The sequence below is a fragment of the Ambystoma mexicanum genome, chromosome 2q, assembly GCF_040938575.1.
Source record: "Ambystoma mexicanum isolate Mex_15411 chromosome 2q, UKY_AmexF1_1, whole genome shotgun sequence".
NCBI lineage: Eukaryota > Metazoa > Chordata > Amphibia > Caudata > Ambystomatidae > Ambystoma > Ambystoma mexicanum.
In genome coordinates this window covers 450,236,997-450,259,772 of record NC_090924.1, presented here as the reverse complement: position 1 = coordinate 450,259,772, position 22,776 = coordinate 450,236,997, and the positions used below count along the sequence as shown (strand labels likewise).

General features: G+C 41.6%; 1 protein-coding gene across 1 annotated transcript in view; it reads right to left on the bottom strand.

Annotated features, from left to right (window-relative positions):
• The window catches only part of LOC138568759 (uncharacterized), a 149,438-nt gene that overhangs the window by 5,791 nt on the left and 120,871 nt on the right, over positions 1-22,776 (bottom strand). Inside the window, exons 41-66 of the mRNA XM_069646542.1 lie at positions 18,921-19,132; positions 18,688-18,831; positions 17,691-17,847; positions 17,559-17,586; positions 17,339-17,456; positions 17,153-17,245; positions 17,001-17,064; positions 16,809-16,907; positions 13,437-13,540; positions 13,201-13,339; positions 11,865-11,983; positions 11,617-11,766; positions 11,363-11,533; positions 10,971-11,277; positions 10,791-10,873; positions 10,559-10,646; positions 10,358-10,475; positions 9,259-9,382; positions 9,035-9,171; positions 8,688-8,943; positions 8,354-8,596; positions 8,041-8,217; positions 3,780-3,925; positions 3,358-3,448; positions 2,871-3,260; positions 2,658-2,784 (exon numbers count right to left, since the gene is read on the bottom strand). Coding sequence (XP_069502643.1) covers positions 2,658-2,784; positions 2,871-3,260; positions 3,358-3,448; positions 3,780-3,925; positions 8,041-8,217; positions 8,354-8,596; positions 8,688-8,943; positions 9,035-9,171; positions 9,259-9,382; positions 10,358-10,475; positions 10,559-10,646; positions 10,791-10,873; positions 10,971-11,277; positions 11,363-11,533; positions 11,617-11,766; positions 11,865-11,983; positions 13,201-13,339; positions 13,437-13,540; positions 16,809-16,907; positions 17,001-17,064; positions 17,153-17,245; positions 17,339-17,456; positions 17,559-17,586; positions 17,691-17,847; positions 18,688-18,831; positions 18,921-19,132 — 3,885 coding nt within the window. The remainder of the gene's footprint in view (positions 1-2,657; positions 2,785-2,870; positions 3,261-3,357; positions 3,449-3,779; positions 3,926-8,040; positions 8,218-8,353; positions 8,597-8,687; positions 8,944-9,034; positions 9,172-9,258; positions 9,383-10,357; positions 10,476-10,558; positions 10,647-10,790; positions 10,874-10,970; positions 11,278-11,362; positions 11,534-11,616; positions 11,767-11,864; positions 11,984-13,200; positions 13,340-13,436; positions 13,541-16,808; positions 16,908-17,000; positions 17,065-17,152; positions 17,246-17,338; positions 17,457-17,558; positions 17,587-17,690; positions 17,848-18,687; positions 18,832-18,920; positions 19,133-22,776) is intronic.

Genomic DNA, 22,776 nt, shown 5'->3' with positions numbered 1-22,776 from the left:
TTAAACAAGAATTTCGATTTTTTACTGTTGTTTTTTGAATGTCTAATTACTGCAGAATACAAACAATGCTAATGTGTCTTGATATCACAAACTACTGCATAATCTCCATGAGACACATCTACAACACATTTGGAGTTATATTTTTTCTTAGTGTTGTTCTGAATTTGGATTTCTACGGTTGTTTGGGAAGAAGTAGGTATGCATCATAATAGCACTAGTGGTGGAAATGGAAAAAATTTAAAGGGGGATCCCACAAGGGCTGGAGTAGGGTTGGAGTTTGGAGGAGGGGGTGGAGGTCTGAGGGCGTGAAGTTTTGAGGAGGCAGAGCTGGCAGTGGACTCTGCTCAAAGGAAATGTTCAAAATAAGTTTTTTTAAATGGTGCAATGTCTTTGACACTGCTTCTTTGCAAACTCCACAATGTACATCAATTCCACTTTGAATCACTTCCATGGCAGTGGTGCATCCAAAATACTGTCGATAATGCCGTGATTTTTAGTACATTAAGGGATCCATAGACACGCTCGACGGTAGAAGGTTACCAGGGTAGCTCAGCAGGTTGAGAGACCGTTGCTGATATGTTATATTTTCAAATTGGTTTTTAATCATATGACTTATTGCAATTCCTTATTTAAAAAAAACAAGTGCTTGGCCAGGGCATGGGTTGGGCTGGCCGTTTGCTTATATTCAGGACGGAGAAGGGGGTATTTCTGGTCCTGTAGTGAAAATCAAAAGTTGGCAACCATGAACCCACAATTTAATTTTCTAATAACTGCTGTCAGCACCAAAGAAGCATTTGTGATTAACCAGTTTGACAAGCATATAACATCTTTAAAAATATAACTTGTGATGAAACACAATGGATGGGGCACACAAATTAGAGTATTTGTGTGGTAGTCTGACAAAAAAACACATTTTAAAGAAAACTAGTGAAGTGAATGCAAGCAGCATTTTTGAGTTTGGAAATTACTTTTTTTTTTTTATTATTAAAGTGTAAGATGCTCATTTGGAAAACAATAGTGTTCCCAGCATGTAGGTAGCCTGCTTTCAACAGTGATGGCTCCTGCCCCAGTGATATTCATGGCCCATTGATTCCCGTTGTGTCCCTTTAAGGCCAGAAGAAAGAAAACAGGCTGTGCGAATGACGGCTGGGCAATACAGCGCTTTTAACCGAGCCTCCAGCTTCCCTTAGAGAAGCTGGGGCTCGGGAAAGCCTGGTCAGGGCTGAGGCAGGCCAGGTTCCGCGATCCGGCCATATATCTGATGCTGGATCTCGGACCCAGCAATAGCCTGCCCATTGACCAGCTGGGTAGCACAAGGGACCTCAACCACCCCCTCCCCCCTCCCGCCAAAGCATTTCCGTTTTCCTAGCATTAATTGTTCCTTGCCTACTACTACAACTGGATCACCCATGGACTTGCAGCGAACATCCTCAAAGATCTGCAGCTAGCACAGGGCTTTACCTCCATCCTCTTAATCCGGCTGAAGTGATATGACCATAACTCTTTGAGAGGAATATAATGCATTGCCAACCTGTGAAGTGCCAAAGTGACTTCTGGATACCTTTGCTGACTCACATAGTCTTACATGGCATGCTTTCTCAAAGTGTTCCCACAGGACCAGCTAACCAGGTGCCTCATGTCAGTGTCAAATCCTGGCTACACACCAGGATAGTAGAAATGCTTTGTTGCATTATCAAGGCACCTCCATGTGGAACTCTCTCCCGCTCTTTCTAGGACTTGATCCCTGCTGTCTGAAGTTCAGAAGATCTCTGTTAGCACACCTGTACCATCTGCTTTTGGTTGCTAAGGCATTACCTCTCTTTCTGTCAGACACTTTGTTTTCTGCTCAGATATTATCTTTGACCACCCCCTTCACAACATCCATCAAACCCCTTGGCCTTTGGTGCAGTCCTCAGGTAGCATACCAGGTGCTACAAAACCCTGAACATAAGAATTAAACAAATACATTAACCCATGATAACACGACGTGCATAAGAGTGCAACCAATCAAACAAGGTGTCAATGTATGACTGTAGCAGATCTACATTGATTGATTCGATAACAAATAATTGTACAGTGTTGATGTAACTGAACAACAACATATCTACTTTGCATTTGACTGGTATAAAATATGACATTGCATTTTGAATTGCAAGTTGGGGTTTCATGGTTTTACAAACATGAGCTCGGACGAATGGCTACTTGTGTGTAAAATGCAGTGATGGCTTGATTTCGATCTATCACTGTGGATCAATTTAGAAATATTATGTTAATGACATATGGACCTGATTTACACAAGTGTTTTACAATGGTGCAATTCCATTGAAAAACGTTTCGTAAATCAGGCCCATGTGTGTTTTATCTGAAAAAACGTATCTTTACAGTTTGAACTAACAATAATGCGAGTTCAAATAACATGACAAATTAGGATGGTGAAAAACTACACTTTGAATAGAGTCCAGCAGTCAGAATCTCAAAGAGAAATCCAATGCCAATGTTAAAGATTGTACATACAGGCTAAAATTAAATATGACAGTCTACTTAATTCTAAGTTCCCTGACTTTATTTTGCCCTGGAATGTGATGTACGTTTCTGTACTCTTACATGTTAGTATTAACTTCTGTTCTGGAGTAAGATCTTTTCAGAGAAATACATACCATTTTCAGTCTGGAAGCGTGCCTTCTGGGTTGTGAGGTCATTAATAAGACGCTGATGCTCGTCATCTTTTGTTTTCACCTCGCTGAGTTGATCCTCCAACAATCGGCTGACCTTCTCAAGGTTAGACTTAAATAAAAAGAGCACACACATTTAGTATCAGCAACTGAACTAAACTTTCGTAATAACTCAGTTTTCTGCAAGTCCTTGATTACCTTGGATTTGGAGACATTCTCCATGTTGCTGGCGAGGTCATCGATTTCCATCTTGAATTCGCTCTTCTCTTTCTCCAGCTTCTGTTTGACCCGCTGCAGGTTATCAATCTGTTCCCCAAGTTCTGCAACGCTGTCGGCATGCTTCTTACGCAGGGCGGCAGCGGTAGCTTCATGCTGGAGAGTGGACTCTTCCAGGTCCCGTCTCAGTTTCTGGAACTCTGCTTCACGCTTCTTGTTCATTTCAATCTGGGCTGAAGTGGCTCCACCAGCTTCTTCCAGTCTTTCACTGATTTCTTCCAGTTCCCTGGAGAGATCGGACCTCTGTTTCTCAACCTTAGCACGAGCTGCACGCTCAGCTTCAATTTCCTCCTCCAGCTCTTCAATGCGAGCCTGAAAGACCAAATTTTGGTCTTAAATTAAAATTCCTTTGGATATTTTAAAGAATACTATTTGCAGCAACACTTCTTTTGAAGAAAAAATGTATTACCTGTAATTCTTTGATCTTTTTCTGTAGCTGGGCTCCAAGAGATTGCTCATCCTCAATCTTGCTCTGCAGCTGGGAGAATTCAAAGTCTTTCCTGTTTAAAGAATATGTTTGTTAGGATGGTGGTGTACTATACTACCATTTCCCTTTTTTCCTATTTTTTTATTGGTTATTTAGCATTTATGATGAGTGACTCTTTGAATGGTAGAGATGAGATACAGTCATGCATTATACATTCATGTAATGTAATTAAGTGTATTATTTTATTTGTGCTACTTTAGAGGAAGTGGTTATCTTTACCTTCTTTGCTATTCAGGAATGCTTTTTTTGTTATTATGAATATAGCACCACCAGCCAAGTAATTAATTACTTTGAAATTATCAGGTACATGAGTTTCATTTTTCATATTACTAAGGTTTACTAACTTTTTCAGTTTTTCATCATTTTGTTGTTTATCATTCTCGAGATCCATCACGGTTTCCTGGGAAAGCTTCAGGTCACCTTCAAGCTTTCTCTTTGCCCTTTCCAGGTCCATACGGAGTTTTTTCTCTTGTTCCAGTGACCCTTCAAGCTGTGAATATTTGAAAAAGAAAATAAGTTAATAAATTACTATCTCATGAGGTTCAACTTTTACTCGTCTTGATTAGGTGCATGTTAGAATGTAACTTTTCAGAACACTGATCAGAGTAATTCTTTATTTTTAGGATACTTGTTCCTTAGTATATTAATCCTCCCATTCTTTAAAGTATGTTTGGTAAATTGTGAACTTGCATATGACCTCTTTTCTGAAATGCATAAAGAAAATATAGGTGCACATTTTAAGCATCCGTGTTTAGTTTGTTTCTGTACTCTAAAATATTGTTCATTCTTCCAGCCAGTGCCATATGAATTGTGAGGTGGCCGTTTTATCCTAGGCTGTAAACTCGCTGATATTGAATGGTCTTGTATATGTTCCTGGAGATTTAAGAATGACTTGGATTTGCGCTTCAAACAGCAAAGGATTAATCAATACATCTACGGGTCCCCAGGGAAGCTGTTGTCCTGTAAGTTAAGTCCAGATGGGTTATGTTTGAATTGTAAAACATGTTGTGGGTACCACTTTACACATGTTCTAGTCTTGTCAAAAAGTCCAGTCATTCTGGGGAGATGTCCTCTAGCATATAGACCTTGTGCTGGGTATTTGCCTCCCTTGCGCGCGTATTTAATGCGTATTGTTTTTTTTTCCGGCTGACATTAATTAAACTCTCCTGGGTCTGCAGAGCTCTTGTGGTGCTAAGAAACATATTTTGTTGCATTCGAAGAGCTTAATTAGACTTACCGTTGAAGGCTGGCTTCACAGCTTGTTGCTCCTCTCCAGCAGGGAGAGAATATCCTTCCAGTTTAAGCAACAACTTGATAAGTCCACAAGCATTTGGAATGCTTTTAATGATTTGTGCGCTTAGCCCTTCCCCTTTTGTATTTTTGTATTTTTCTTTTTTTTCATCCTGATAGGCCTGTTGACTTTGTGCTTTAGATGTGTTCTGATTTAATTGCCTACTATGAATAGACTACTGGTGTTTATCTTTTTGAAAAATCAATAGAAAATGGGTTCAATAAAATAATATATATTGTTCATTCTCCCAGCCAATGCCATATGAATTGAAAGGAGGCCATTTTATTCTTTATAAAATCACCTGGAAATTACTGTAAACATGCAGGAAATTAATAAAGCTACATTAGTGATGCTTCAGTGATCTGGGGAGCACTTTGCATGTTATTTTCCTCTGTTTCTTAGTTTATATAGTATTGCATTACAGTTATGACAAGTGCCACCTTCCCTTTTTCCCATTCTGATTAGAATATGATTCCAATAGGTCAGTAGCAAGAGGGGGGAATCGTTGTTTGGCCCCATGTTGAAGCTTATTGGAAATTAATGATCATGGTTAATCACCGGCATAGACAATGTCTTTCCACTAATTCTCAATTTGGAATGTTTGGATATTACAAGATATTCTGAGGCCAATTCGAGGCATATTAGGAGAAATGGTGTTGAAAAGAATTGTATACCATGTATCACTGCCATGTTTTTAAATTAAGTCCTGTGTACAGTACTAAGTGGTTTAAAATAAAAACTCTGTTGTGGTGCCTGGTAGTAACGCAAAGGATCTGTGCTTAATTGGAAATGATATAATGTCATTTTCCGACATATTAATTTCTAGTCAGACTGCTACATTTTTAAAGTGATTATTTATATGGAGGAATCCCGCTTACAGCACTTTACAGTAGTTGTTTGTCAACCTAATAATGATTGAAATTAGAGGGCGTAGGGGGAGTCTGGGAGCAAAGAAATACGTTTTTTTTAGGTTTTCTCTGAAGTAACAGGGCCCAATTGCATTTATCTGAAATTCTTAGGCTCCAACAATCCAATACCTCTCTCATATTACCATTACTCTTCAGAAGGTTTTTCCTCATCCAATGATCAAAAGCCTCTAAGCATTAGGTTGCCTTGGGTGGTCTGCTGGAACAATCAGGATTCCATTTCACACTTTAATGTATCTATTTTTCTTTATTGCTTCATCCTAAATACTGATTTGAAGATTTTAGTTTAACCCTTCTCCACTACTAAAGTAATAGAAGGCCGAGCATCAATCACTCGGCCTTCCTACCTTCTCCTGGATGACACTCTGGTTGCTTCACCTTCCGCCACTCCAACATCATCTACCCCTCCTGTCTCTATCAGGTAGCACCCATCTTCCCTCCTGCCTTCTTCCAGCTCCTCCACTGAACTCATTCTGGCTCTCTCTAATGCCCAATCTCTCTCAGTAACAAATCCTCCTTTCACATTGATGATTTTGACTCCCCCAACCCGTGTCTTATTGTAATGGCTTCACTGAAACATGTATCCCACCACATACCACTGACACTCTTTCTGTCTTTTCCAACTCCCTTCGCCAGCCTATCTGTCCCAATGCCTACTCTGATTGTGTCCCCTCTTTTTAAACACATTGATGTTCAACTTTCCCCATTCCCTCTTACTATCATCCTCATCTTTCAGCCCCATGACATCTCTCAACCTCTTCTTCCATGATCTTAAGTGCCTCTGAAGGTCTCTTCCTACTGAAGTGTCATATGTGGAACACTGGAATCTCCCTTTGAGCACCAGTACTTTGCTTACTCCTTCTCTCCCTTTCACCCACATCCTCAACCATGGATCTCCTCAGCCACCCACCAGCTTTTAAAGACAAGCATGTGCTTTAACCTGAACCACTGGTGCATACCCCACTCTCCCTCCCTGCTTCCTACACAGAGTTTCCCCCTTGCTTTCATTACTGCTCTGGACTCAGCCAAGATCAGCTAACCTCAACTCCTCCCTCTGCTGTCATCATTACAAATAATCCATGACCCTCCATGCCATGCTTGCCCCCTTGACGATGTTCTGTCTTTTCCTCTCTGACAGCGACATAAACTATCAGCACTCCATCACCTCCATTGCTACAGCACCCACTATTGAACATCTGTAAAAATGAATCCCCATTTCACCTTTGACTTGACCAAAGCATTCATTGCTAACCTTTTGCAGCCTACTAAGGGGACTCCTGCCTACTCTTTCAAGAAGCTGTTATTGGCAGTGGCAAGCCAAACACTCACTCAGTTTTCAAATGGCTGCTTCTTGTGTTTGAATCCAATCATGTGTTTGCTTTCCCTGCCTGGCTAAATCTATCTCCTGCTACAGAACCCTTCACACTCCCAAGCTCTCTTCAATTTAACTGTTTTACATCAACTACATGATGCCTCCCGTTTCTCCTCATTCACTTTCCTTCCTCCACATCTGGGAAACACTGTACTACCAGAAATTGAGGAAATTCCAACATTGACTGCCTCCAAGATGTCCAGTAAGAGCCACGATCTCTCCCAGAAGGGGGAGAGTATTATAGTACTATGCTCTCACGCAATGGCCCACAACCACCACTACCCCTAAATTGCACATCTGTGAATAACTTATTTACTGATTATGCATTTATTGTCTTCCTTGTTAAGTTCATATTTACTGTTAACAGCTTCTTCCCCCATCTCCATCCAGTTTAATGCATGAACTTCTGTAGCATAACTATATAAAGCACACAGCAATTAAACTACTCCAACAATCAACTTGCCCTTTCTACAGTGCTTCTTGATGAAACATTTTCCATTGTCGAAAAATATTTTCAAAAAATACTAAATACAGTTATTCATCTACAATATATTGAAGGAAATGCAGCATCCACAGTCTAACATGCAGAATTTCTTGTCCGGATCAAAAGACATTTTAATGTCAATTACCGCAGCATAGCTTCCAAGCTTTTTTAAACAACCTTTTAGCACACTACTTTTGTGTCATGTGATCTCAGAAAAATCATTTGAAAAGAAATTTTAGAGACAAATAGTGGCATCATTTTCTAAACAGTTTCTCTGGATGTTTTGAGCAAAAGAGTTACAGTCTGCTCTCCTTTCAATTGGTCATCAAAAATATATATATATATGGAAAAGAAAGTCACTAATGAATGTTTTGAAGTCTGGGTACATTTTGAGAAGTATATGTCTTTCTTGGAATTTGATTGCAATTCTACAACAAGCAATGTGTTGCCAATTAACCTGAATTGGAAGAGCAAACAATGCTTTTGAAATGACTTAATTCGTATGCTATTTACATAATTTATAAAAACTTACATCGTCAACTTGCTGTTCCAGCTTGGTCTTAGATTTGGTCAAAGAGCTGACTTTGTCTTCTTCTGCCTGCAGGTCATCCAAGGTCTGCTGGTGGGCCTCCTGGAGCGCTTTCTTCTCTTTGGAAACCTTGGTGATGTTTTCATCGAGAACCGCCATTTCCTCTGTGAGATTTTTCACCTGAAAATATAATATATTTGAGATTGTTCTTCAGCATTGTGCTTATGTTTTAGTTGTCAAAGTCAAGATGTTTATAAAGCATCTCCTTTATATTTGTATTGTTACATATATAATTCTTTATAGTTCTGATTTTTACCTTGTTTTCTGTGGCATGCTTTTCTTTCTCTACTTTGGCTAGAGTGAGCTCAAGGTCATCAATATCTTTCTTCAGCTCAGAGCATTCATCCTCCAGTTTCCTCTTCTTGGCGGTCAGTTCAGCGTTACTTTCCTCCTCATCTTCAAGTCTTTCCGTCAGCTCTTTTACTTTAGCCTCCAGCTGAATTTTATTTTTGATGAGACCTTCACATCTTTCCTCAGCATCTGCAATGTTTTCGCTTTCCTAGTGAATAATGATATTAGAGTTACATTCTTTTAGTTATTGCCTAAAGGTTTTAAACACTGTAGAATGTGTACATTATGTATTCTCTTACCGATTGAACCTGCAGTGCAAGATCATTCTTCTCCTGCAGAAGGGAAACCATTTTCTCCTCTAGTTCCTTCTTTCTTGCCTCAGATTTTGCCAGAGCTTCCTTTGTCTTTTCAAATTCATCCTTCATGTTTGCCATCTCCTTCTCTGTCTCCGCACTCTGCAGGAGAGGCTTAATCTTAAAGTAAAGCTTCATCCATGGCCATGTTTTGACATTCATGAATGATCGGACGTTGTACTGGATGACAATCACAGCTTCCCTGTTCAAGTTAGAAGTTGGGAACATTCAACAAAAGTTACATTGCATCCCACTCCTATATGTTTTATTCATTCATCAGTTCCATTAAATACCTTCTTTCCATCATCTTCTTGAATTCCACTCTCATGAGGAACCCTCTGCAAGCAGCCTGAGTGCGAGTGATGAGCTCTGCAAGCTTTTCATCTCTCATCTCCTCTAGAGTACCCAGCAGGCCAGCTTTGAAGAACACCTTTAAAGATGTAGAAAATGTATAACTTCATTTTAATTCGGCACAAACTTTATATTTTTCAGATCTTGGTTGTGTACTTATATATACCTTTGTGTGTCCAAATCTGTACTGAGTATGGTCAACATCAATGGAACCCAATAGTTTCTCACACGCCTTCTTGCTGTCAATAAACTGCCCTTCTGGAATAGCACTGGCATTCAGAACTTTGTACCTTCAAAAAATATGTTACATGTTACTTGTGGTGCATTAAAACGTACATTGATAAATATGTTTAACAGAAAATGCAGGTATAAAAATAAAACTCTTACTTGTGAGGTAATTCTTATTAATGCTAATGTATCTTTTTTACGGTCTGTCCTTGTGTTACTTGTTGTCTATTCTTATGAAATGTAGCTTTTCATTGATGTTTTAGAATGTGACTTGGTATTAAAATGACATCCAGATATGTAAACATTAAACCTAGGCAAGATAATATTTGCATCTCATATTGACTTTGAAGGAGAGAAATGAATGATTGGAAGTATGTAATTGTGTGCATTCAAATTCATTATGCCTTAAATTGTTCATACTTAAAATCTGTAGATCATTGTTTTATATAATTATTATTTTCTTATGTATATTTATGTATTAAAAAAACGTAATTTCCCGTTTACAGTAAATAAATAAAAGTTAAACATGGTAAATAATAGTTTTTTAAATGTATGTAAGGCTCAGCTTGAAATCCAAATGTTAAACTATTCAGAGGCAGTATTTTTCTTTATCTTCATGCATTCTTGCAGAGTCTGTGCTTTCAAATGCAGCACAGAGAAGGTCTTGATGATTTAGGAAAACAACTCCGATATACTTTCCCAGGAGTGATACCCATCTTGAAGTTGTCGTATTTGGATTTGCACCTTTCTCCTATGTCTACATCTTCCAGGGAAGCATTGTGGTATCCCACCTCAGTGGAGCAAACATTGCCAGGCACATATACTTTTCAAGTTACATCATCTCTTCCCACATGGGCTATGGGAGTTGCCTCTGCAAACCTCCCAGCCTCAGTACAATGCAGACTTGCTTTCTGGTCTCCTGTGTTCCAGAATTTAACAATAACACCTATTTTCATGATCATATTTAAAACAATGTTTTTTGCATCAGACAATGAATGCTTCATTTTTCAATTTCAAAGCAAGTACACACTTTTTACCTCTGCTTGAAGTCGCCATAGAGGATCCTGCTTGGGAATCCCTTTCTGCAAATTCTAATACCTTCTAACACACCATTACATCTCAACTGGTGGATCAATAGATGGTTGTCCATAACACCTATAAGAAAGGATCCCACATTTAATCCAGTACTTTACTAGACATTTTCATATAAATATGTAGTAATTTCATAGATACTCTACCTGGTGTTTTTGTCTCATTGGGAATGAGGCAACGCACAAAGTGGGGGTGAGTGCTCCTCAGGTTAGTCATCAGCTTGCCCAAGTTTTCCTGTATTAGTAAAAATAAGATTTTGTCCAATAAAGTCAGAAACATTCACTATAATAGACCGGAAAGATATATTGTGACAAAATGGGTTAAAAATTAAGTACACTACACACACACGTATAGTAATGATGTGCGTCTAAAACTTACTCTAAACAAAGCAGACACTGTCTGGAAGGAACCACCCTTCTTCTTCTTTCCACCTTTTCCAGAAGCTGCAGCAGCAGCTGCCTCTGTTGTAAAGAAACACACGAGGAACCGCTGTTAATACCGCAATGTTTATGAAAGGCGGGCATATTTTTGTTAGATACTTTATAGATTTGTAATGACCTGCTTCAGCAGCAGCAGCACTGTAGAGCATGGCAAGCAGTTTCACAGATGACTTCTGATAGAGCTGAATAACAGATTCATTCAATGGATCCTTGTTCTTCTCCAGCCAGCCAGAGATGTTGTAATCCACAGTGCCAGCGTAGTGCACCAGGGAGAAATGAGCGTCAGCCTTTCCTTTGCCTGGCTTGGGCTTCTCAAAGCACTTACACTTGCCAAGATGTTGGTCGTACAGCTTGTTGGTGAAGGAGGTGTCTGTGGACTTGGGGAACATGCACTCCTCTTCAAGGATGGAGAAGATCCCCATGGGCTAAAATATAGAATATATCTGTGAGCCTTGGGCATAGAATAAAAGGATATATACCCCACTACCTGCTCTCTAGATAGTGACCCACCTTCTCAATAAGCTCAATGCATTGAGCCAGGTCCATGCCGAAGTCAATGAACTCCCAGTCAATGCCTTCCTTCTTGTATTCCTCTTGTTCTAGGACGAACATGTGGTGGTTGAAGAACTGTTGCAGTTTCTCATTGGTGAAGTTGATGCATAGCTGCTCCAAGCTGTTAAACTAAACACAGATGTTTTGTTATGTGTGTTTCTTCTTAAATGCCACCATTGAGCTATAGTTCCTTGTGAGAAACATAAACTTACATCAAAGATCTCAAAGCCGGCAATATCCAGGACACCAATGTAGTACTGTCGGGCTTGTTTGGTGTCCAGCTGTTGATTGATACGAATCACCATCCACAAGAAGAGCTTCTCATAAATAGACTTGGAGAGGGCACCAATGGAGTTATAGACCTGGTAGAAAGAAAGATCACAATTGTCAGGGAAAAGTACTATTTACTTGCTTGTGAGGTTATTTGTTGCTAAGCCCCTCGTCATTTTGGAATATATACCTGCTGGACAGTTTGTCCTTTGGTAACAAACTCATTGCCGACCTTCACTCGTGGGTAGCACAGTGCTTTAATCAAATCAGCTGAGTTCAGACCCATCAGATAAGCAATTTTGTCAGCAACTGAAAGTGGAAAGGAGGTGTTAAAGAAATTATTACCAGGTTCATGGATTAATTCCTAATTTCTGTGTTAATTTAATGCTTTTATTTACAATTTCTTAACATACTGCAGAACAATAAGCTGCAAGCAGGTGACCTTGTAACGCAGTTTTATTTCGTTTTTTTTTGTTTTTCCTGTGTTTTTAAGCCTTAAAAGGTACAGTTGCAAATCCCAGAGGAGATTTTTACGTTGACCTCTTTGCATTCTGGTACTTTTATCCCTTTGTTCAGGATGGTGAAAACAAAGCTACAATTATAATCTTTTAGCTTAACATAAAGAATTATACATTTGTCAAGTTGTTTTCTAATATGATATGTCTACTTTTCAAGTTATCTCTATAAAACAGTAATATTTTAGCTATTTAAAACCAAACTTTAACACAGGTTTGAAAGAGCTAGCGGTGAGAAGATATATGGTCAAATCTACATATTGCAGAGAGGGCTCAAATCTCGGCCTCACCTCTCATCTAATCTGTGTGGCCCTGGGTGAATAGTTTAGATCTCACTGTGTTGCATTTGTCATTAGTGGTCCACCAATTATGTTTTTTTTGTTGTGGGAGGTAGTCATGCAGGGCACCTGACATGGGTCTTTTATTGCAGGAAAGCAGAATGGCAGGTAGCAATCTCTAGCCGGCTCAGCTCGTGTTTGGATCTTAGAGTCCAGCCAGATCCTGCTGCTCATCTCTGCATTGCCTTTTCCCATGAATTAATTTGACTCTGAGGTGAAGGTGAATGCGCCGGTGGTAAGCCATTTTCGGCCCTATTAGCGCCTGCGCTATTACTGCCGGTGGTAATAGCACCAAAAAGCCCCATAGAGTCCTTTGGATTCTAACAAAATGGGACTACCAGCGCCACCACAACTCGTGATCCGGTGCAAATTGCACTGGACCGAGTTGCGGTAACGCTATTGGCTTTGTGTGGTATCTTGCAAAACTTGAAATTTAAATCAAAACTATCCTATGTTTTGAATAATCATTCATTTATAAACGTGGGGTGGACACAGGCTATTTTTGCTTCTTTATGAAACAGAGCTCTTTTTTTGAAGAGTAGAATGAATTGCTCCTCTTGCTCAAGTAGTACAGTAGCTCACCTATCTGCACTTGGATATCTGCACTATCCAAATATAAAGTATTACATGCATCACTTCCTATGCAGTAATAAGACCGCATTCAGAGCCTCACCGTCTGTGCCATCAGGCTCGGCCTGCTCCTCACGCTGTTTCTGCTTGAATTTCATGTTTCCATGGTGCATCACTGCTCCGGTCATCTTGTAGATTCCGATCTTCTCATCTGCATTGAACCCTAGGATGTCAATAGCACCCTGTAAAACAAGAGGTGGAATTAATTGCATGTTACTTTAGCTAAATTGAAAGTTCCTTTTCGTTATAAAGACGTTTGAACATTAGCATATAGCTTACATCAGTAGCCAGCAGCTCCTCTACGTCATCGATACTCTTCACCACAATCTCTCCCTGGCTGATGGATGGGAAGTCATATGGGTTGGTGGTAATGAGAAGCATTTCTGTGGAACAGTTCATTGAGTTTATTTTTATATACATGTATGTTGCCTTATAATTTCATATTATACAAGATACATTACGATTAAGCCCACCTCAGTGTAAAAGCTTGCATCATGCAAAAAATTGTCGTTTGTATAATTGTTTTAGTTTTTTACATTAGAAAGCACTAAAGCTGGAGCAAACATTTTGCACCATTTCTTTTTTTATTTAGGCCTGGCTGCAGTCAACCAGAGCTATTTGATTAGAATAGAAAAATACATTTAAGAAATGTAATTGGTTGTTTGCTGTGTCTCCTACTATGAAAGAGTCCCTATGACAAGGATGAAAGCTATGGAGGGAAACCAGTCATTCTCCTGTCCTGTAGCTGGCAACTTAGTCCTATTGTCTCTGGATAAATCAGCTATTTGGCAGCCGTGACATCCCTCCCCCTAAGCTCACCCTATTGTCCTTAATCAATGGAAGATGGAAGACTGAATGGGTGGATTCATCGGTAGGACTGAAAGGGCCGTTGACGTTACTCATTTGTCTGTGGTTCACCACCCTACCCTTTAAATCAGTGGCATTCTGGGGCATTTTGTCATGAGGAAAAGGTCTGCTGAGTGAGTCACTGTGACTTCTGGAGTAGGATCGGTGCATATGGCTTTAAGATGGTGGAATAGTTTGATGCTGCAAGGCTTGAAAGTGAAGGTAATGTGTTGCAAGAAGCCTTAATCAATTGTTATTTGGCATACTCATGATAATAAGACTACATCTCCTACGATGAATGGTACTGGTCTACTCCAAGACTTGGAAGCATAGCATGTATGTTTCATCACTCCAAACCCCACTCACTGCAACCCCCACAATGCACTGCACAGGTCCAATAGATGTCATGGAATTGGGATTGTGCACTTTCAACGTGTAGTCACCTCAGTGATCAGTGCTGCAGCATTGAATGCTTTGGAGCCGAAATATGCATTTTGGGACTGTCCTTAGAAAGCGATTCGAGATACCATCCTTCAAAAGCGATATCTCCCACAATGTACTGCACTATTCCACTACATGGGACGGATAGTCTTGTGAAGGCCTTTTTAGTAAGTGGGCTGCGGTGCATTCAGGGATAAGTAGTCTGGTGCAGGTGCATTCAGGGAGCTTTAGCTTTTTTGGGATAGCTGTAATGAGGTGGAGTGTATACTGGTCCTGAGACTAGATTCCGAGATGCGCAGTCTGGTGGCAGAATTTTCACTGGGTGGGGCAAATCTGATATGAGACAAACGGTCAAGGCATGGGAGTGTGTGGAGAGATCAACTACTTCTAAAGTTTCCATCTCTAGATGCAATAGCTGAGGGGAGGGAAGGTTCTCCGTGGCGCCCACTGAGTTATGGAACTACAATCCCAGCTGTCACTTCCCTGCTATAGTTCTGGAACCCCCTAAAGAACCGACTATTCAAGCATGATTGAGGAACTTGCCACTGAGACTTGTATATCTTCACATGACTTTTCCCTCCCCAGGCCTCCCAATTTACTTTGTGGTATGTGCTATACAAGTAAATAAACCTAATAAACATGAGATTCTGTACCTGACATGCAACGCTGTACTTGGCATATGAGTTGCACCTGCTTATACCATGGCTTTATCTGGCACACAAGGCTAGACTCTGAGCATAGGGTGACTGCAGCTGAGTGTCATTGGCTGCACCAGCTCAAACCACAAACACCTGTCCTATTTGATCATCCTCAGTCATCGCTTGTCTATGTTTCCCCCTACACTAGACATGACAGGCGTACATTCATCGGAACATATTGACAAATGCCCCGAGCATTTCCCCTGCCCCTCTCCCCCTGCAGGCTGCAGTGTCTTTGCACCAAAAGAGAACAGCATGACATGGCCTCCAGTCCCTATACGCTGCCTGTGTAACCCTAACATTACGTTCTCTTCTGCCCTGGGGTTTTCTCTGGCCCTACGGATATGATGTCAAACACAGCCTTGTGTGGTCCATGAGATCACGGCCTGCTTCACTTTCAGTCGCATTGTCGGGCTCTATCCGCCCCTTGACAAATACTCTTTGAAACACTTGCAGGGATTGCTTTAAGGGCCAGGAGCCTAGGGTGGCACAGTAGCAAAATATTGGCAAGAAGGCCAGGCCCTCCACAGCTACTTTACTATGCTAGCACAATGACAGGGACCGCCTTCAGTGCAAGCGTTTTCTTCAGTTCTGATGCTGACTCTGTCAACTGCTGGTTTGAGAGTGCTCTATTAGCAGCCCTGCAATAAAGGAAACACTTTTGAATTTAAGCACTGAGTGTCATTCAACAATGTATATACATTCAGACGTTACACTTGAGCCCTCCCTCGCCTGTGTTATGTGCCAAAGGAATTGGTCTGATAGGCCTGCAATGTACAGGGGGTACTGGGCCCGAGTCACTCCACTGAATAAAACGTTGCAGCTCATTCGCGGAAAGCGTGCTCAGATCTACGAATCCCACCCTTGGCAACTACATTATTCACACCGAGGACTCGCCCATTGTGACTGAGGGACCACCAGTGTAGTGGAGTGTACTATACAGTAGCTATGATCATTTTGCCTGATGTTGTCCAATCTGTAAAACAAGTGATTGGGAGGCTCTGTTTATTATCTTTTCAGTGAAAAACGTCCATCCTAAACCTAAAAACTTAAATCGAGACACTGCTATGAAAATATTGTTCTTAATCTTTCTGTGAATTAGTAGCCTTAGTACAGATCACCCACAACTCATGGCCCTATTGGCATCTTTGCAGTGTGCATCTTCTGCCACATACTACACGCGTGCTTTCTGTGAATTACACACTTATTTGTAGACTTTGAGCACATTTCCAGCTGTGCTGGTGCAAAGGGAAAGTTGAGTCATATTATTGTGAATGTACCTCTTGCAGTGCAAATGTGTAATTAGAACCGCATTGAATAAACAATAAAAATGTCTACATAAATCAGCTGGCCCCAGAGTTTAGATGCTCTAACCTGTAGGCTGTAGGCATATGGCATCCGGTCTTTACTTTTTTTTATGTCATCAATAAAACGCTAGAACTTGGAGTAACGCATTTTCGATGCCACAAATGTATGCATTTTGACCATGCATCGCTCGGATATCAATAGTAATGCCAGCACGTCAGCAAATGTGCATGTGCTGCTCTAACTGACGGAAGAAGACTATGAATGCCACATTCTTTATATTGTGCACCTGTCGCTTGTATCATGTAGTTCTTTTACACTGGGCTAAAATGTGGACATAATACATACTTAAGGGACTTACCAACAAGCTCTGGCTTTTTGTTTGTCATGATTTGATAGAAGATGTGGTAGCTCCTCTCTGCTGAGAGCTGGAATGTTACTCTGGATTTTTCCAGCAGGTCTGTAATAGGAAGTTAACATTACATTTTTTAATGAACATACAGTTACAAGCATCTCTGATATACACCTTGCAAGGCAATCAAGGGTATCTTACATGTTTCAATATCTGCGGAAGCCAGTTTTCCTGTGGTTCCAAAATGGATTCTGATAAATTTACCCTAGAGGTTAACAAAAAGGTTTCAGTGACTTCGGGTTTCTGTAAACAGGCTATGAATGCGTGTCAGTGAAGAAGTGCGAAAGACTTACAAAACGAGAGGAGTTGTCATTCCTCACGGTCTTGGCATTACCGAAGGCTTCCAGCAGCGGGTTAGCCTGGATGATTTGATCCTCCAGAGTTCCCTAGAGAAGCAATGTTGCATGCAATCTCATTAGTTGATTACACAATTGCTAATGAGCAGAATATATTAAAAATATTCTTAAGAGTGTACAAACCTGCAGCTTGTTGGACATGGCTGGGGCCTCCTTTTTCTTATCACCAGCCACTGCAATTGTTGCAAAGTACTGGATGACACGCTTGGTGTTCACAGTCTTTCCGGCACCAGATTCTCCACTAATGGTATAGAGAGGACACTTAAAAACTGTAGCACAAACCCAACTCAACCCTAAGCACAATACACGCACAATCACTTCCTATTGACAAGATTATACTCACGTAATCAGAACAGACTGGTTTTCACGATCTGATGAGAGAAGATTTTTTGTTAGGAATAGGATTTGCTTCAAAAATGTTGTTTCTGTATGTGCTTTTGAAAATAATTATGTAGCCACCAAAGAGAAATGTTACCTGTCAACATGAACTGATAGGCATTATCAGAGATGGAGAAGATGTGAGGTGGGGCTTCCTGACGCTTCTTGCCTCTGTAGGCATTGACCACCTCAGGGTTGTACACTGGCAACCACTTGTAGGGGTTTACAGTGGCACAGAAGAGGCCAGAGTAGGTCTGCAATTAAAGAGGTTAATTAGGAATCATTGTTGCAGTAGTGACTTTGAACTGCTATTGTTATCAAAGGACAGAAAACGTTTCCTAGGACGTGTGATGGTCCCTCTTCTGCTCCCTGATCTTAAACACATGACTTCAGAAAGTGCTATAGCCCGTGTTATTCAGGTGCCTAAAGCTGGGTCATTTTCTGGGTGTACTTCATCATTTTTTTTATTTGATATTAACATTGGAATTTGTTTGCAGTACTTGTGTGAAGTTCCACATCTATTTAACTAGATGTGTTGCATATATTTCTGTCCCCGAACTTTTGGGAAGACATTATAAGTAAAGTTTACAGATGCATGTTGTAGTTAGTCTTCTGTTTCTTCCCAACACATTGTATGCAACAAACCTTCATATGAACGCCAGTAGATCAGCAGAGATCAGTAAGCACTGTGCTATTGTTTTGCATCCGCCATTATGCAACTCTGCACAAGCGCCTGCAGTGCCATTAACCCCACGGCTACACCAGCTCAGGGGAGTCTTTCATGGTCTCCCCCGAGATGGCGTGGCGGGAGAAGGCGCGGCAGGTGCCCTATTGAAATTAAATGTAACCTGCTCTCGGGACCCGGGCACATTTAAAAACAACAGGGCTCTGATACTTTCGCATCAGTACTTTCGGGCGCCAATTGAAAAATGTGCCCCCCCTCACATGACCAGGGGCTCACGGGGGAGGTGTTGGCACCAAATGTTTGTTTTGCTGCCCAGGGCACTGCCGCCGCTAAGGCCAGTCATGACTCTGTGGTCTCTCTCAGTTTTCTGGAGCAAGCGGCCATGTGATACAAGGCCTGCAATACTTACGTAGATCATCCAGGCCGCGTATCGCTCAGCGAGGTTATACAGCACAGAGGGCTCATTCAGATGGGTCATTATGACCATGTCTTCAATCTTGTCGTACTTGGGAGGATTCTGAGGGTAGACCTGAGTGTCTTTGACAGTCACAGTCTGAAAAGAAACAAACAAACACGGAAAACGTTACACGGCCAGTTATATACACTTGTTTTTGTTGTTGCTCACGCAGATTTGCTTATTACCCTTCCATCGTCGGTCTTCACAGTGACTTTGCCACCCTCTCGGGCAGTGATGGTTCCTTTGACGTAGAGCTCTTTTTCGTCATCTACGTAGCAGGTGTTCTTGGCATCAAAGGGCTTGTTCTGGGCTTCCAGACGTTCCTTGTCAGTCTTACGCAGGTATTGCGCAGCCTCCCCAAACACCGCCATTTCTGAGTCCCCCATGACTGCAGAGTGTTACTGCGGAGATAGGAAAAATGAGGCGTGTTGTATTCCCAAAACAAATGTTCTTTGCATTGCATACATGACTCTTGTATTAATTAAATCTGGCAGTGCCATTCCCAATGATCAATACACCAGAATAAATCAGCGAGCTTTCATCCTTTAAGAAAGCGTAATTTTCCACTCAGAGCTGCTTATATCAAGCCTTAATGAGCATCTTAAAGTTCTTATGTTAGAAAAGTGTCAGTGATGTTACTGCAGATGTGCACTTGCTTAGGAGTTAAATTACAGAACTTGTCAGAGCTTGCATGCTAGGAGGCAGTGGCTTGCATAACTGCTAAAGCACATAGGCCAGGGCAGGGTTCTGCAACTTCTAGCTTTCCAGATGTTTTGGACTATGGCCCTAGCCAGCATAGTCAGTGGTAAGCGATCATGGGCCAAATCACACGAAAAGGCCGAGATTGCAGACCCCTGCGCTAACGGTAAATTTACTAAAACCGTAAATGCTTTCTCTGTGCCCCTTAAGCAGGACATTAGTGCAAAGGCAGCATATCAGCGACTAGGGTGCACTCATACCCTTTCCAGGGCACATGTGTTGAAAAAATAACTGGGGCACTCAAGAGCATATGGCATGGGAAGTGATGTCAAGAGAAGTAACAATCACACATTGAGTTCAATATGTCTTTGGATTGATTACTGGTGCAGTGCAATTTTGCACTGGCGTTTGCACGTGGTTCAAATTGGACCCAGTGCAAAATGGTATTAAAATGAAGTCCATTTTTTAACAGTACAGTTATTGACCAATTGCTAATAATGCTTCAGAATTGCCTTGTAGGGGTGCACGATGAATGTAATATGAACAGGGGCAGCCTTTCCCCTTCCTCAAAGAAATTATCTATTACACCCAACGCAGCCGCGTTCTCTCTCCACGCTCTAGATACTGTGGACCGTCTAACTTGAAGGATCATTGGGACATTTGCCCTGCCCGAGCAAGGAAACCAACAATGACGAAACTCTATCAAATGTAACCATGCTTGTAAATAAAATGTAGAAATATGTCTGAGAACATTTGAGAAACTACTGCTCAACGTGTGGAAGGATTTTACCATTTGACTAATCCGCTTTTTCCCCTTGATGCTGTTATAAATCCGTCTTTTCTGACCCGCCCATCAACTGTGCAGGCACTGATTCCCTTCCTTCCTAATTGTGACTAGATGAACTGGAATGTGGTGCAGACATGCCTCATATTATTTAAGATTTACAAATTCACAAGCAGCTTCCTCGCACAGACATGTCATGTTCGTGTCTTTGGAAGTTTTTTTGCATATTTATTGTGATGTTTCATTTTAAGCTAGGCAAAGGCATCCCTTGATTTGTATTGAGGACCATTGTTAACATCTTGCAGTGCTATTTTAACACAATCGAGGTCGTTTTTGGTTGCGGAAAGAAAGATGTAGTTTTGTTGTGTGTGGCTCCCATAAGGGGCCACGGCCACTAGTGCATACGACATTTCTCTATGCTGTATCCTCCCACTATGTCATCCTGCCAGTGCAGTATGAAAGTCATGTGCCTGGCCTCTCGGCAGGCGGATACGGCATGTTCTCTGTCCCCGCAGCTCCCCAGTAGTGTGAAGTGGGAAAGAGGGTAATAATAATAATGTATTTCTTATATGGCACTACTACACACCCATAGGTCTCCAAGCGCTGAAATAGCAGAAGACACGAAGCATGAAAGCAGTGGAGTAACTTTGCTGAAAATGTTGGGGGAGGTGGGGCATGACATCTAAAGAAAAGGTGCCCCAGCCAAATGAATGGGGACATAATGGTGGACCATGAAAGTTAGGGGGGACAAACACCCCTGCCCTCCCCTCCCCCCTAAAATTACGCCCATGCATGAAAGCCCGGTATTGGAGCCTGACCCAGGCTGCGCACAGGTATCAAGGGCGAGTGTTTAGCTCGCTGTGTTATCTGAACGGCTGTTAAAATGCAGGCAGGTGCGGAAGTTAAGGCAGGTTGTGGTGGGGGGTGGCTGAACTTAGTTCCAATTGTAATAATGCTCAACGCATTTACTATGGAAAGGAATGTTGGATTCATATATTTAGAGAAACGTCTGTTCTGGAAAAATGCTTTGTTACAGCTCTATACCATCACACCATACGTTTGAATTCATGGCACCCCGTGGATTGCTTTAGCTCTGCTAAGTAAATTGCTTTTATTTTGGGTAGAGTGTCACGCGTTGGATGCGTGGGTTCGAATTGAGTGCAGACTCCGTGCGTGTTCTATCACGTCTGTCCCCAAGACTGCCATCCTTGAGCGACAATGTGTGCCAACGTGATGACGTTTTTTTTTCTTCTGAGAAATGAGAGCAACCTTTAGGGTAAGGGAGTGCACTGAACCCACAAGTCGTTGACTTCCTTGTCGTGGATCTAAACAGATTGCAAACTGACCTGGCAGATGCAAGGCACGGGCACCCGCTGCGGCTGAACTCTGTGTGGCCCCTGAGGGACGACGTGAATCCCACTTCCAAGTGTTCTCTAACATGATCCACCCTGACCACACAGTGACCCTCCTTCTCGATTAGGCCCATACCCTCTGTCCCTTCCACCACATTCCTGACATGCTTTCAACAGTTTGCTCTATAAATGCTTCCAGTCTCAGTTCCGGGACAATACATATTTCTACGGGCCTGATTCGTAGAGCGTTTTTCAATGGGATTGTGCCATTATAAAACACTCATGGGAATACGGGCCTGTATGTGTTAAGAAGTGGCACCCTTTTGACTAATACAATTAGTACAAAGGCTATAAAGTACACATCTGGATGCACTATAGCACAACCTTCTCGTTTGTGTGGCCTTGTCGCACATTATAAAATAATACAGTAGTCAAGTACACACATTTCCAGTAGATGGCGAGTAGCAAGTGGATGCAGATGTGGTACATTCGATAAATGTACGGAGCTCGCCACCTTGTGGACAGGTTGTATGTGACTTGAATATGTTAGGTCTCCACATTAAGGCAACTGCCATGCAGTTAGTTACACTTTTATAGTGCAGAATTACGAAATGACTTCCTTCGAAATATCTATAGCGAAAAGATCTATTTTGCAATTAAGTGCAGGGAATAAGTTGCCAAGAGAAAGAAAAACATTAGTTTTCTTTCAGTTTATGTATTTTGGATTTGCTGCATATGATATGATATGATATGGCATTTGTAACGCGCCTACACACAAGTGTGTCAACTAGCAGGTCCGCCGTTTGGAGAAATCCAAATGTAACGAAGCACCTGTTAGTGTTCGCTGAACGCTGTTCACGCACTGTTATCCTTTTCGTTTAATGACTCTTCTACGTGGCTTTGAAACGGAGCTGAACATCTAGAAATGGCCACTAGGAGGCGCTGCGACCCGCGTGTTATTAAATGAAATGGGCTGTTCTCATTTTGGTGCGGCTGTTCTGGTGCCAGATGTGTTGGCGCGTCAGTTTCGGCTCAGAGCCCATGTCGGCGCGCCCAGTTAGACACAGCCGATAGGGCGGAGGGACCTCGGCGCCGGGATGTTTCGGCGCACGATTTAACATGTTTGACCTTTGTACCTTCTTCTGTCTCCGTTGTGATGAACACACTGTACCCCAAACACACATGAGACTAGCAATTCATGCTTCC